The 16,233-nt window shown below is 47.6% G+C and overlaps 1 protein-coding gene across 50 annotated transcripts in view; it reads right to left on the bottom strand.

Moving 5' to 3' along the window:
- Nucleotides 1-2,145: 2,145 nt before the first annotated feature.
- Nucleotides 2,146-16,233, bottom strand: part of SGMS1 (sphingomyelin synthase 1) — a 265,194-nt gene continuing 251,106 nt past the window's right edge. For all 50 annotated transcript variants that reach the window (XM_082721007.1, XM_082720981.1, XM_082720998.1 and 47 more), the window contains 3 exons: nucleotides 7,740-7,893; nucleotides 4,458-4,624; nucleotides 2,146-3,872 (listed from right to left, as the gene is read on the bottom strand). In XM_082721007.1, the coding sequence (XP_082577133.1) occupies nucleotides 3,693-3,872; nucleotides 4,458-4,624; nucleotides 7,740-7,893 (501 nt within the window). In that variant the 3' untranslated portion in view covers nucleotides 2,146-3,692. The remainder of the gene's footprint in view (nucleotides 3,873-4,457; nucleotides 4,625-7,739; nucleotides 7,894-16,233) is intronic.

Raw genomic sequence — 16,233 nt, 5'->3', positions numbered from 1 at the left:
ATCCTCAAGAGACTCTCAAATCTTGGCACTCATCAACCATGAGGCAATGATGGAATAATGAGTGGCTGAGTACTATTCCTGCTGATCGGATGTCAAACGTACACTGTGAATGGTAAACCAGGAAATCTCAAGGGCATCTCTAATCCTGTCACATGCATTTTCTCAATTGCTAGATGCTCAACAACACTAGTGCCAGGCCAACACTAGAGAACGCAAAGGATTTCCCACATGTGCAACATACACATTAGCTCTTGTGATAAACCCTCCCTCCCCGTCTTCACCAATGGTAAGCCTTGGCCGCCCACACTGTCCTTCTGCCACTCTCCCCACAATCCCGACCTTCTTGCTCCCTCCTTCCAGTTTCCTGCAACCTCCCTTCACTAAGTGGGTCACTCACAGACCATACCCATCTCTCACCTCAGCAGGCTGGAGTCTGGACCTAGCAGGTTATTTAATTTTGTGACTTCTGAACCAGCAGACAGAGGAGAAGTTCAAGGTCCTGAGAAGCAGAATATCAAGTATGGATTTGTTCAAGATAAGTTTCTTGACCAAAGGGAGAGGGGAAAAAAAAAAAAAAAAAAAAAAGACTTGTCAGTCAGCATCAGCATCCAACTCTTGGTTTTAGCTTAGGTTGTGATCTCGGGGTCATGAGATCAAACCCTACATTGGCATCCACGCTCAGTGGGGAGTCTGTTCAAGATTCTCTCTCCCTCCGCTCCTCCCTGCTGCACTCTTTCCCTAAAATAATCTTTAAAAAAAAGAAGAAAGGATATCAGCATCCAAGGGATCCAAGTAGCATATTCTATACCCTAGTTATGCCAATACCTGGTTGACTCTTTTTTCTTTTTTTAAGGTTTTATTTATTTGACAGAGAGAGAGAGAGATCACAAGTAGGCAGAGAAGCAGGCAGAGAGAGGGGGAAGCAGGCTCCCTGCTGAACAGAGTCTGATGTGGGCCTTGATCCCAGGACCCTGAGATCATGACCTGAGCTGAAAGCAGCAGAGGCTTAACCCACTGAGCCATCCAGGCGCCCTCCTGGTTGATTGCCCGTATAATGAAGGTCAAATGAAAGCTAACAGGGATCCTCATTTTATCTTATAAAGTTTATGAGCTATTGATTACATTTATCAGGTATTTGGTATCCAAATAAACCATTTAGCAGTTAAGAAATCAGTCTCTCAGCTTGTGATGTGAATTTCCTACAATGTGGTTCATAGTAAGAGGTGACCCGCTTGGCTTTACCAGGGTAAGCACCAATTCTCTCACTGCTGACCCTGACCCTATAGAATTTATGAACACTCACAGTATTTGTGGGGAGTACAGGGTGCTGGGGAAAAGGTAGAAACCAGAACTCCAATCAGTCCCCTCCTGCAAGACGGGGTAATTACTACTAACCTCACGGTTTTTGTCAGGCTTATACACGTAAAATGTCCTCCTCGTAAAGAGAGCCAAACAAAGGAGCTACTGTCCAAGAATTGGTCTTAGCAAATGGAAGGACAAAAACGCGCATGTCCGCAACCAGACAAGCATTATCAAGTGGACTATGATTCCCTAGAACACGAGATTTCTCTGTCCTTCCTGGATCTACAGATGGGGGAGCCACGGGATACGTCCATTCATGAACCAGGGCGGTCAGGCATGAAGTTCTTTAGTACATAGGTAGGATACAAACCTGTGGTCGTCATTTTTTTTTTAACTACTTGATTCAGGAAGAAAAGATCCAATTTTTAACATGTCCCAATACTTCATTTTCATTCCTCAAGTTTCCTTCCCCTTTGATATGCCGCACCTGCTTGACAGTCAAGGTCAGGGAAAGGCTGTACCAGCGAAAGACCCATCCCAGAATTCTGGTCAATAGGCCTCCCCAGAGGCCATCGTGCGTTCTGACGGAGCCACACGTCCAGAGCTCCGCACAGGAAACCTCATCAGCTTGACGTTGAATTTAACTCACCTTCCATTCTGTCTACGTATGTTTGCAAAGACACGAGTACGCTTTTAGAAACCTTAAGGGGATAGAAACAGAATTGCAACAGGCCCTGTCTCAGAATAAACCCTAGATCCAAAATGCAGCATTTTATCTCTGCTTTAATGACTCTGTCGACGACTTCCAGGAAGGATGTGAACACATGAGAAATAACAGCCATCTATTTTAAGTATCAGGTTTTATTAAAAAGTGCATTTTGATTAATTTATGATCTAGGTAAGCCGTTAAGATATCAGTGTACTCTCTGGAATAATAACTTTACAAATATTTAAAACAAACAAAATTTTAAAAGCCTTTTTTATTTCCTTCACCATTATTGTTTTACAATACAAATATCACCTTGTGAATTCACAAAAAAACCCTACGGAAGATAATTCTGCCGCGTAAAATACAGAATGGATATATATACTTCTTCATTCTTAAAAAACTATTTTGTTCTCCACATTGGCAAGTATAGAAGAGAATACTTCCCCAAACATACTCATGTTGGGAGTAAAACTTCGAGTTACATGCAGTTTCTGCACAAATATATTTTAAAGAAATAGATCTCTGTTTTGTTGTTCACCAACAAAATTGTCAAGAGAGTACGGATAACTAATTTAGAGCTTTCAAGTTTTAGGTAAGTGATCATTTTCAAAACTCTCTTTTTAAAAACAAAGTATTCATGGCTGTTTTCATTGTATAGTTAAAATTGAACTACCAAATAGATGATAAAATAATTTAAGTGGTATACGTGTCATTGCCACCTGCTCACAATATGGGAACAGGCTCTGACTTTCTAATTGACTCCCCCATTCTCTAATTCATAGCGATTTAAAAACCATAAGCAGTCTTCTGATTTAATTTAGCTATAAATGCAAAATTTAGTAGTGTGTACATACATTTATATTTCCATGGAATATTTATTTTAAATAAAAACATTTAAGATTGCCTACTGACCATACAATCAAGACAAGAAAGGCACTATAAACATAGACAAATTTCTCTCCCAAGAAGCATTTTTAAATTTTAACTCTCTTCTCTCCGACATGTAAAAATCTTTAAATTTGGTTTTCATAACATTATTTTGAAAAATAAAGTTAGGAAATACTTAGAAAATCGCTTTATAACAGAATCTTTTTTTTTTTTTTTGCACTTTTTGACACACTCTCTCTGCTGATTTTTACAAAACCCAAAGTTACCGAACCTTTCTGTGTCTGTCATTTTTATTTGAATATCGGTGCAACAGGTAGAAAGATTTCAGAATCGAACCCCATTCAGGTACTTAGAAACCTTCATAGAGACATTTGCTAGAAAATGGCTTACAGCCCAATCTTTGGGGCAAGAGATATGAAAAGTATGTTTTCCCAAGAAAATAATACGCTTTATTTCCAGATGTGCCTGGAAAGACCAGAACTGATGATATAAAAGCTTACATTTATGCTGTTGCATCATATACAAAGGAACATGGTGGTCGCAGGTTATGGAAATCCCAAACTTATGAACAGGAAGATGTGTACAGTGCATGATAGGTTAGATTTTCTTTATTGTTGTCCAACGCAGGTCCTTTGGAGAGAAAAAAAGATCACAGTGCTGACCAGGTAACTCAATAGGTTAAGTCAAGGGAACTGCTGAAGGAGAACAGGGTCAGGGAGGTGTGTTCATGGCATCTTCTCTTGTGCAGTTCTAGCACTTTGGACAGCTCCTCGCTTGCCCGCGTCGGGCGCCGTTACGTGTCGCTCACCAAGCGGCTGTACTTGACTTGCCTGCCGAGGTGGACGACCGGCCAAGGGAAGGGCCAATGGTACGAGCGAGGCACGATTCCTTGGACATTCTTTTCAAAGTACTGGAATGGCCTGTACCACCACACCCTAGCCAGGAGGTTCATCTGGGTAGCTTCTTTTAGCACCTGGGAGAAGGACAGGAAACCCAAGTCAGGGGCACACGCCACTGCCCCAGCCCCAAGAGGAACATGCATGCTCCTAACCACCCTCCACCTGGAGTCTGGAAGGTCCCTTTTCAGGTCGCAAAGGACCCCAGAGCCGCCCCAAGTGCCTGGTGACACAAGCACATCGTCACGTGCACTCTGCTAACTGGGCCCCAGCCCAGCAGGAGAACAACGCTAATTGTGCGAGTGCACGAACACGGGCCTCACGCCATCTCACAGCCAGTCAGGGTTTCGGTGACTTTCCTGCGATGGACGTTCTATACTCAGCTGGAGGGGGGATGGAGACTGGGTGGGCACAGCTGAGACATTTGTCCGGGTTGTGGTAAGACGGGGCATTGCGTTGGAAGGACGCCATATCTGTGGTGCTACACCTACACCTTCCCTGGTCACTTTTTATATTCCAGTGGGCCGGTATCAGAAAGGACGACCCCACCAGAGATGCCGACCCCTCAGAGAGAGACCAACGCTTGTCTGTAGATGGCACATGCACCACTGGGCCTGGGGGGTGGGCAGGGAGGCTGCGACCCTATGAGAAGGGACACTCACTTGCTGATTGGCCATCGTGTGGTACCACCAGAAGAGTCTCGTGGTGATGTAGTAGGCCACCACCACGTCCACAGTGTAGTGGTCGTGTGCCAAGAGGATGCAGAAGATCCCAACCACGCTGAGAAGCCAGCAGATCCAGTGGTACCACCAGAGTCGTCGTGGGGAGTCTGCGAAGACAAGACATTCACGGTGGCCCCACTGTCCCAGCACCGCTAAGGGCACCCACCCCATTACTCAGCAACGTGGACCTCTCCTTCCAGAAACACGTCATGTGGCAGCAAATCTAAGGGCTTTTGCTTCTCTGTAACCAAGGCAAGAATGGCAGCCGCGTATTTTCTGATTTGACCAGACTGTAATTAGTGCTTGCTTTGTATTATCATAAATACAGTTTAAAAGGACAACAGACAGAGGGCGCCTGCTTCCTCCTCTCTCTCTCTCTCTGCCTGCCTCTATGCCTACTTGTGATCTCTGTCTGTCAAATAAATAAATTAAAATTTTAAAAAAATCTTAAAAAAAAAAAAAAAAGAGACAATAGGAAGATACATCATGCTCTATCCAAAAAAAAAAAAAAAAAATCCACTGGCATTTAAGTCACTTTACTTGTAAATAATTTGGAATTAACGCTCTCAAGAAAAATCAGTACCATTGGTCTGGAGACCCTTATATGGGGACTAGGCAGTCAGGATTGACAGAACTGTCTTATCTGCTTTCCAAGCTCTGGGACCATCCCCTAACCTGGAGGTCTTTGAGATTTCCATTTCTCAAATGGGAATAAGAAAAAATCCAGATGCCTGGGGATTTGGGTCCAAGTGCCTTCAAGGCAGGGCAGGGTCAGATAAACACCTGTCCATACCCTGATTTGGAAGCCCCCTGGCGGAAGCATCAGTATCTCTACAAGAGCAGGCCTTCCAGCCTTGTATTCTTGAAGCATGGGCTGAAGAGGGTCTGACGTTTTATGCACAAACATCATCTGCATGTGATTCATCCTCCCGACCCAGGGGGAGAAAGTTCACATTTACTGGATTCTTATGGGGTCCACGAACTAGTCCTCCATTTAACCACTATTTACCAAGCATCTTCTATGTGCTTGGGACGGAGATGCTCTAGCTACTGAGATAAACGAACAAAACAGGCCAAGAACCTGCCCTGTGGGCAGATCCCTTCCCAGTAGGGAGGAGAGATGATACAGATTAATTACAGTAAATAAGTAAATTATACGCTATGTTAGAAGGTGTGAAATACCAAGAAAAAATTAAAAAGCTAAACAGGAGAAGCAGGATCAGAAGCAGAGAAGGGGATGGGAGGTTTGCAGCTTTAAAGGGAGTGGCTAGGCAGGGGCTATCTGTATATGCTGCTTATCTTCATTCCTACCACCTCTCCTCAACCTCAGCCAGAGTGGCTACCAGTAGTTCATTCTCAAGTCGAGGGAACCAAGCATTAGAGAGGTCAAAGGTGGGCCCCAAGGTCACAGAGCTCATAATAGCACCAGGACTCAAAATCCATGATTGTGACACCTGCCCCCCACCCTCCAGTCTTCCCAGTCTCCCAAAAGGGCACCCTGGGTTTCCTTCAAGGATAAGGCTTAGCCTCTACTGCAGTGCAACCAGCAGGGGGCAGGAGCGCTCCCCCCAAGTGCTTACACCAGGCCTACCGGCCCCCACTTCCAAGGCCAGCTCACCCCGCACAAGGGCAAGATGGCGCCTTGAGGGTTCGAAACAGAAGCTGTGAGAATTGGTCACATGCCAAGAGTAAGCAGAAGAACACCTACGTTCCCTCTCCCAGTGCCCTGAAGCACATCTCCTGTCCTATCTTCCCTATCTCAGTTTAAGACCAAAGCTGGCCTAGGGCACCTGGGTGGCTCAGCTGGAGAAGCGTCTGCCTTCCCCTCAGGTCACAATTCCAGGTCCTGGGATCCAGCCCCATGTCAGGTTCCTTGCTGGGAGGGGGAGCCTGCTTCTCCCTCTGCCTGCTGCTCCCCCTGCTTGTGTGCTCTCTAATGAATAAATAAAATCTTAAAAAAAAAAAAAAAGACCCAAACTGGGCTCTTAAGCCTTGCCTCTTCAGTGGTTTCCCGTGGGCTCTCCGCTGACCTTCATTCCCTCCACATCTCACCAACGCCAACACCAAGGGGTTCAGGACACCCCATGTCTTCCCTGGATTACGGCAGCAGCCCGTACCCCATTCCAGCCCTGCTCTCCAGCCCGGCCCCCTCCACCCACCCTGCACTCGTCCCAGCAGAGGATCCTCCTTCTCTGAGGGAGAAATGGGACGGCATGGCCACTGTGTGTGAGAGAACCAAAGTTCAGACTCCTTCTCAGGGTTCAAGGTACGCTCCGTGATCTGCTTCCTACTGATCAGTTCATCTGTGGCTTCTCACTACTACCACTGCTCTGAATTCCAACCACACCAACGCTCTGAACAGTGCCACACGCTCACTCCCAAGACACGTCCAGACTGCAATGTGTGCGTCCCTCCTCCGAGGTCTGGCAGCCCGGGTCTCCTCACTACTCTTCATGGAAACTGCCTAATGCTCATGGAGAGACAGTTTTTAACAGTAAAATACTGAGAACACCTGCAGTTTCTACAAGGAGAAAAATAAACAGCCCGTGGTTCGTTAGGATGATCCAGAGCCTCATGTCCCACCTACATCACCGCAGCCAAGACAAGTGGAGAAAGACCAGAGAGGACACAATACCATCAAGCAGATGTGACAAACCATCAAACCATGACACGCAAGCACCAAAACATGATGGAAACGACAGAGGAAAACAGGAGCGGAAGGAACGAGAGACCATCATCACCTAGTTACCTTCTACTGGCTTTTTAATGGGTGAAGCGAAACAAATGGCAAATGCCGCTGTTTATTAAGTCTGAGCAGTGGGCGGGGCATGGTATTATTTTTTCTATGTCTCATAATAAAATATTTTAAGTACTTTTTTAAAGGGAATTTCTCATTCAGTGCCTGCCTCAGTTAGTGTCCCGACCCCACGGCTTCTATGGGGGACGTCACTATGCCCCTCCCGTCCCTGCGCTTAGCAGGGAGCCAGGACCTTGAGAACATCCAACCCAGCCCAACACTGGCTGCCTGTGGTCCCAGGAAGATGTCCTTCTTGCTCCTTCCAGCAGCTGGAATGCACCCCCAATGTTACTCTGACACCCGAGGGAACAAGTCACCCCCTCCAAACACAGGTCACTCTGGGGGCCACTGTGGGGACACGAGGGGCTGGCCTTCCACAGGAGACTCCACAGAGACCAGGGGAGATGGCAGGGGTCATGACTTACACTCTTTGATAAATAAGTAGGTGAGCGTGAGCATGACAGTGTGCCCGCTGTACAGGTAGTCCCCACACATGTTGTGCGAGCCGGTGATGGACAGGCCGCCGCCGGCGATGAGCTTCATGATTCTCCGCAGCTGCGCTTCCCAGTCTCCAAAAAGCTGGTGGGAGAAGAGAAAACAAGACTCATTACTGGTCTGCATGGAAGCGTACCATGATGGCTACCGTCAGGAATTAGGCTTTGTGACACGGTTATTTCTAGTCAGAAATACAGGATGTGGTCTCTGACTTTGTTCTCCTGGCACAACCTTGGGAATTTCCTGACATCAAGGTGTCTTTCTTCGGTTACTCCCCACAAACCCCTTTCTGCACATCAGCGTGCACATCAATGGGGTGACTCCAAGCCCCCAAGAAGGGGGGCTGGATGCCAGCAGAGCCGACCAGACCACCAGGGGGCTGGACCTCCAAGGAGCAGGGAGGGGCTGGAGGCGGAGTTGGTCACCCATGGCCAAAGGCCTCCTCCACCCGGCTTACAGAATGAGCCTCTACAAAAACCCAGAAGATGACGGTTCAGAGAGTTTCCAGGTTGGTGAAGAGTCAAGACATAGGGGTCTGAGGGAAGCGGTGCATCCAGAATGCAGAAGCTCTGAACCCCTTCCCATACACTTCGCCCAAAGGATCCTAAGTCACATCCTCTTAAAACACACTGGAAATTCGGTAAGTTAACATGTTCTCCTGAGTCCTGTGAGCAACGTTTAGCAAATTAATCAAACTGGAGGACAGGGTCCCCGGAACCTCCAATGTATAGCTGAGGGGTCAGAAGCCCCAGGGACAGCCCAGACTCGGGACAGGTGTCTGAAGCAGGAGGCGGGGACAGTCAGTGTGATAAGGAGCTCTGAGCCTCTGGGACCTGATGCTAACTCCGGGGAGGCAGCTTCAGCTGTCACAGAAGTGCCCAGTGTGGGTGCTGAGCACAGAGGAGACACCCAGGAGCTTCCTGCCTTCAGGAGCTCACACCGAGGGACACAAGACCCCCCGTGAAGTCTGCTGCTCAACGTCCGCTGTTCTTCAGACAGCACTCAGGAGGGGTACAGGCCTTGGGATGAAGCAAGTGGCTTCAGAACATTCCTTAGAAGCTACTAGCACTTTCTACAGCACATTTCAGCAGACACTAACCCAACTTTCAAAATCACACTGACAGAGGGAGAGTCACTGACGGATATACTACCAAAAACATCTGGGAAAACTTCCGGTACTTGGCTTGGGGACAACTGTTCCGCTCACTCAGCGGGAGCGCTGGAGACTGGAGGCCTCATATGCAAGAAGACTTCAGTTTACGATACTCGGTGGCCCAATGGAGACACAGGACTGAGGTGGACATGCGTTCAGTCTTCTCACGTAACGTGGGTAGAATTGCATGTTCTTCCCTTTCCGTGAGAGTGAGAAGAGTTCACACATAACCCACCCGTCTCCGGCACACGTCTGGGCCGCACAAAGGAGTTGTCAGTGGCTTCAACAACTCACTGCAGTTTTTATTTGCTCTGTCAAATGAAAGGTGTGCTTGCCTATATTTTATGCTTGTCAGCACACTTTTTAAAAGTCTGGTTAGTTGCCCAATTTGATGACCATGATCTTTTCCAGCATCTCACTGATGGTATTCCAGGCTTTGGGAAATATGTGTTTTATTACAATTTCCCTTTAACAACATGTATCCGGATTTCGAGTTAGGAGGGCAGGTCAAACACACCACACAGAAGGTATGGATTTCCACATCCAGAAGGTCAATGAACGTGCAGTTCGACAGCAGCAAACAGACCTACCGCAGGAGACCCCAATGCCTCCAGAAGTTAAAAACAAGCTTCAAGCAAGCACCAGGAGTTAGGCTTTTCCCAAAACAATACTGGAGAACAGAAGGTTCTGGAAGAATGCCCCCAAATTCTGGGGGACAATGATTTCCAACTTAGAATCCTATACCCAGCCATATTATTAACTGGCCTTACAGTGAAGGATAAATCAAAGCTGTTTGTGCACACACAAGATTTCACAGTATCTACCAACTACGGACTCTTGTTTTCAGGGAATTACAAAGATATGCTCGGTAAAGCAAAGGAGTAAACGCAGAAAAAAGAAGAGACAGGACCCACTGGAACGTCAATGAGGGGAGAGCCGAGGGGCTGTGAGCACGGACAGCACAGGGGTCAGGACGGGAGGGTCATTCTTGGGGAGGCGACACCAACAGAGTGTTGTCAACCCTTGCCTCCAACAGCCCTCAATGAAGAGCCCCCACGTGGCAATGACCGTGCACACAGACCACTAAAAAAACAAGAAGCAAGACAATCAGTAACACTACAGGAACAGAAAGTGGGCAGAAAAGTAAGTACAGGAACTGCATAAATAGCCAACAAAGAGCATTTACACACGAACAGTGCAAGCACCGACTGAGTATGGAGCTAAATCGGAAGAGAAAACTAGGGGCGCCTGGATGGCTCAGTGGGTAATCCTCTGCCTTCTGCTCAGGTCACCATCTGAGGGTCCTGGGATCGAGTCCCACATCAGGCTCTCTGCTCAGCGGGGAGCCCACTTCCTCCTCTCTCTCTGCCTGCTTCTGATCTCTGCCAAATAATTAAAAAAAAAAAAAAAGAAAGAAAAAAAAGAAGAGAAAACTAGATGGGGAAGAGGGGACAGAAGTGTGATGGCCCGTGGGGGGACAGGGCAGGGCAGAAAAGGCGCCGAACTGGGGCTGGGGCCCTGAGGAACCTCAGTCCCGGCCTTCCGCGTAGGTCAGTTAAGATTGCCACCAGAAAAACAAACAGAACTGCCACGTCACTTACACACGCACACACACACGCACACATGCACCTGTAAGAGTGAAAAAATATGAAGGTAACCACTACCAGATTCAGTTAAACGAGCTGCAAGTGCGTTAGGAACATGGGCTGGAGTTGGGTCAGGGTTGGGGGGGCGGCTAATGTTTTTCCTAACAACTTCTACAGAACCATTTTATATTTTAGATTGTATACATGTATAAACGTGCTGACATTTTTTTAAAGTTTAGATTGAAAGTTTGGCCCAGTTCTGTCACAACAATGGCTAAAGAGGACAATGATGGTCAAAAAAGCTTAGGCAGCTTTTCATTTTATATTATTTTAGCCTATCCTTCTAAAACTCTGTTTGTTACACTAGAAATCCTGTTTTCAGGTACCATCACCCCAAAATGTGCCCTCCCGTTTTAGCATGAAAATATTTGAGGGGAACCTGTACATGTACGGAAGAGGGAGATGTTATAAGTAAAACGTAACACCAAGAAAAAAAAAACCCAGAAATTAATGCTGCATTTCTTACAAGTGCCCTTAAAACTCCTAAGCTTTCTTTTAAAACTATCCTTTCATGTCGATCAAGTCTCTGTGAGAGGGCCAGTCTCTTTAAGCTTAGTGGGCAACAGGAAAAGAAGACAGGTGGTTATAGCCATCATTAAAAAATTTTAATGATGTTTAAAAAAGCAAACTAAAAAACAAACTGCAAAACAACGGCAGCAGAAACAAGTTACCATCTTTTCCCTGTGCATCACACACATAAATCAAGTGAGAATCAGACAGGTGGGAAACACAGTTATCAGTGGACAAAGGGGTATGAGCCGCTGGAGGCAGATAAGTCTGTCAAACAAAGAGAAATACAAATGGACACTAATGGGAGCTCACTGTTCCCATGCCAAGTTAGCGAAGCTCACAGAAGCCGGCCACTGTGGGGGCAGCACAGGGTCACCCACCTCAGATGGGTGGATGAAGAGGAGGGGACACGCTGGCTGGGGCTGCCAAAGACTCACGGGAGCAGGCAGATGGGGCTCACCTGCCACTCAGCAGTGTGAGCCCCGGGGGCGGGACCAGTCTAAGCCACAACCTCCTCACCCACAGCCTGGGGACTCACAGCTTTATTATGATTGACGAAGTCTCCCGCAAAACTCATCATCGTATCGACCAGCAACCTGAAAGGCACGGCCTGGGAGCCCCATACACGGCAGGGCTTCTAGGAGTCTGCCTCCAAGATACGACCTCAAACAGGAGAGAAAGCTTTACGCACAAACACTGTGATACTATTTATAAAAGCAACAAACTGGAAATGATCCACCCAGTTAAAGCTATTAACTAGCTGTCCCCTGGCTAGTCCAAGCCCAGGCCCTGCCCATTCTGAAAACACCAGGAGTCCCAGGAAATAACTCTGGGATACACAGAAATGTACAGAATCTCTGGGGATGCACTGGGCTTGCACTATAGGGACTCAAAGGCACTGAACTAGGCTGTACTTGCCTTTTTTTTTTTTTTTTAAGATCTTTTATTTTTCATTTGAGAGTGAGGGAATGAGCATGAGCAGAAGCAGCAGGCACAGGGACAGGAAGGAACAGACTCCCCGCTGAGCGGGGCTTGATCCTAGGACCCTGGGATCATGACCTGAGACAAAGGCAGATGCTCAATGGACTGAGCCACCCAGGCCCCTGTAACTGCTTAATAAGTTATGAAAGAGTAAGTTTACAATGCCTGTCAGTAGGTGTATTTCACAAACATTTTCTCCTATTGAGGACAGCACAAGACATTTGGGATAATCAACTATGTTTTTTAAAAAAGTCTAGAATGTACATTCCATACGTTCACAGGTTTGCAGAGAAGATGGTAAAATTCCTCCCAGTCTCTGTCCCCAAGGGACTTCTACTCCTGCTCCTTGGGCTGGAAAGAGACGGACTGTTTTGGAAGTCTGCCGTTCTGCGGTTCAGGTGGCCTTGGCGTGCAGGCGGGACATATGGGAGGAAAAAATAGGAAACTCATGGCTTATCTCTCCCACTTCTCATTTTAGTTTCCTTCCCCAGTCTGCCTGCTACTATCTTTCAGAGTCCTCAAAACACTGCTCCGTACATTCTGCCTAGTGGTTTTGACTTGGATTCCGGGGGAAGAGCGTGGAGTGTGCGCCACCACGAGTCTGGCTATAACACCCCCCTCCCCATGAGAAGGCTTCTGAATGTTCAGTTATGAAAACAGAGACATTCGATAGGACAGTCACATGATCACTTTCTTAGTGGACACTACAAAGCTGTGAAAGGAGATCTCAGATCTATACCACTACATGAATTATGGTCTCCTAGGGACAGAGAAAGGTCAGTTTTTGGTAAAAATCAAGCCATTTTCTTCAGTATCTAATGAATGGCTCAAAAATTAAGTAAACTGGCCAAATGCTTAAGCAAGAACAAGGCAATGAAAGAAAGCCTAGGCAGGAGAGGCTTCTTACCAACACAGACCACTAGAGCACAGTTAGAAATTGGTTTGTAAAAACAAACAAAAACATAAAACCCCCCACAAAACCCAGTGTTCTCTTCAGTGCCGAGTAACACAGCACACTGACGGTAACTCGGTTTGCAGATGGCCCCGCGGACTGCATGTGGAGAGCAGGGACACGCAACGAGCTTCACCTCCTACTGGCCCCAGAGGTGAAACCTGGAGCCAAAACCCATCCAACCACGCTGCATAGATCAGTGTGGCTTTGGTACAACTGTGATGAAGGGTTAAAGGTGAGCCGTGGAGCACTTTCCATGTCCCCTCCCTACCCCTTCCCCAGCAGCCCTGGGAGGTCAGCACAGCTGGTCCTATTCCCTGGCTCCTGAGAGCTGGGGCTGGGAAGGGGACCCAAGGTCCCGGACACCATCTGCGAACCTCTGCAACACTGTACCCCACCCACACACTGTCGGGCTACCTCCATCTCCCCAGCTTGCACCAACCAGGACTTGGATCTACATGAAGTAACTTCCTGGAGCAGCCTGGGACTTCACAGAGGTGATATCCTGCTGTCACGCCCCACTCAATAGTCACAACCAGGCAGCTCTCTCCCCAAGTACACATTCATCCATTCAGTGAATCCACCTGTTATCGCCCAGGCAAGGAACTTTCTGTCTTATTCCTGAAGAACAACCTCACCGCCACACAGAAATCTATCTGTGCGCAGAGAGCTGCTCGGAAACAGGCAGACGGCAGTCCGCACCCGCTAAGGAACCCAGCCTCGAGGAACAGAGGGACCCGTGGAACTCCACGTCCAACCTGCCCTGGGCAGCCTGCCACGGAAAGGCACACACTGCGTGCTGCCCTCACGGGACAGGGAGTGTGTTCACGAGCCGGACGGATGCTCTGGGGACCACAGCGGCCACATCATTTCACACCTGTGCCTCTCACCAGCTCTCAGACTGCCTCACTCTTGCCTGTCAGGGAGTGGTGGGGTGGTTTTAAGTTAGAAAACATATCAGCTTTTGCCTGTACAGAGACTCCAACTTTACGACAGTTTTCCCATGAATTCTCTCGTCCTCTCCTCCCAAGGCTGTCAGGTGGTTGGTGCGGAAGTTATGTCCATTTTACAGATAAGCAAATAAAGAGAGAGGCTCTTTCTCCATTTCATGCAGTGAGTCGCCCGGGATCAGATCCAGATCCTTCCTCTCACCCCAGCAAGCCTGCCTCTGCGTCCCAACAGAGAGCCCGCTGTTGCTGCAAACGCCTCACCAAGTGAAGGAGGCTGAAGGTATCCCCAGGCTACTGCCGTTCTCCCGAAATCCATCTGCTTCACAGGCATCACTGAGATGCAGGTGCACACCACTATTTGGTAATGATCCGCCCCCCCACCCTCGGCCCAACCCAACCACTGAGTGGTTTTTTTTTTTTTCCTTTTAAAAAACTTCCCCATTCCTACAGACGTTATTCTCAGGGAACTCTTTCCTGCACCAATGATGCATTTCCCACCTCCTCAAACAAGGTGCTCCTACCTGGACTTGAACTCGACTTGCTCTGCTCTGCCCCATGCTCCAAGTGTCTCCAAGTCTGCTGTCGGGGAGCAGCGAGGAGCGCACAGCCCACCCAAGACACAGGTCAGGCTAGAGCGTCCAGGGGCTCTGGACAAACGCTCTGCCCATTCTAGCTTCCCATTTCTCCCACCTAGGGGGTGGCAAGAACCACGCCCCCCTTCCTCGCCCTCAGCCCTTACCACCCAAAGTGACTGCTGACATCATCAAGCACTATCCCATCTGACAGCAGCAACCCAACCCCAAGCCCTTCAGGGAGCGCTCCATGCCTGGTAGCCAGCACGGGAAACTGGGACGTGCCCCCCAAACACGTGGCCCTCCTGGATTCTCACCCGGGGTCATGAGAAGCTTTTCTGAACTCCTTCTCCACGTGGGAACTACCTCATTCCTGGGAAGATTTTGTCTCACCCACAAATATCATATTCACATCGACTGGTCTGAAGTACAGAGATTTTACCGCAAACATCCTCTTCGAACTCATACATGCAAGTTTTAAAACAGCTTTTCCCTCCATTAAGCTGCGAAAGAGTTAGCTCCCTGCAACCTCTCCACAATTAAAGGCATCCATCCACTCTTCTACTAGGCTGGCTTTGTTATTTGGGGGAGGGATGTCTCTAAATTATCAGCCATGAAACACTAATCCCCAACCAGCCTCCCTTCCCCTCAGCCTCCGAGTAAAACCTTTAATATTTTTTTCATGGCCTCTCGTAAGGTGACTTATCAAAGCTTCATGAAATCTCAAAGTTGGCTATAGATTTCCATTCATCCAAATTCCTACCTGTCCCGTTAAAGAAATCCAGCACTGTAGAAAGGCATGATTACCTCTTTAACAAAATTATCTTTGCTTCTAGTGTTGAGAGATCCTTTCATCCTACCTGTTCATGTAGTAAAAATTTAAAAAATTTTAAATTTAAATGTAATTTAAAAAATTTAAAAGAGCTCCTTCAGATTTTTGTTAGGAAACTTCTGGATCTACTGGGTACAGATCTTCCTCAACTTGATGGTATCAAAACCCAATAAACCTATAGTGAGTTGAAAATAACCTAAGTCAAAAATACATTACATAACCAACCCAGTAAAGCTCATGGCTCAGCCTTGCTGACTTTATTTTAGATTTAGTTTAACTTTTTTTTGAATTAATTAATTAGAGATTGAGAACAAGAGGAGGGAGGGGGAGAGGGAGAAGCAGACACCCCACTGAGCAGGGAGTCCAACGTGGGACTCGATCCTGGGACCCCAGGATCGTGATGTGAGCTGAAGGCAGAGGCTTCACCAACCAAGCCCTGCTGACTTTAAACATGCTCAAAACGCTCATGTTAGCCTACTGTTGGGCAAAACCATCTAACACGAAGCCCAGTTTATGACCAAGTGTTGACTGCCTCACGCACGACACTGAAGATGGTCCCCTGGCAAGGAGCAGAGTGGCTGCCCAGGCGCCACAGCTCCAGCCTCACCAGAAAGGATTGCCAGCCCAAGAAATGATATGCATTTCACGCAAGCTGAGGCACGGCTTCCACTGAATGCACATGGCTTTCCCAGTACCGCAAGCATAGAGCCACCATGGGTGGGCATTGTCTGCACAACGAACGGCCCCAGACCCTTCACTTGGACTCAACAATTATCAGCATTTTGTCACATTGGCTTTCTTTTCCCTCTCCTCTCTCCTGGACTAGGT

The sequence above is a fragment of the Mustela nivalis genome, assembly GCF_964662115.1.
Source record: "Mustela nivalis genome assembly, chromosome: 2".
NCBI lineage: Eukaryota > Metazoa > Chordata > Mammalia > Carnivora > Mustelidae > Mustela > Mustela nivalis.
The sequence above is the reverse complement of the archived record's forward strand: the minus strand, read 5'-3'. Positions and strand labels throughout refer to the sequence as shown.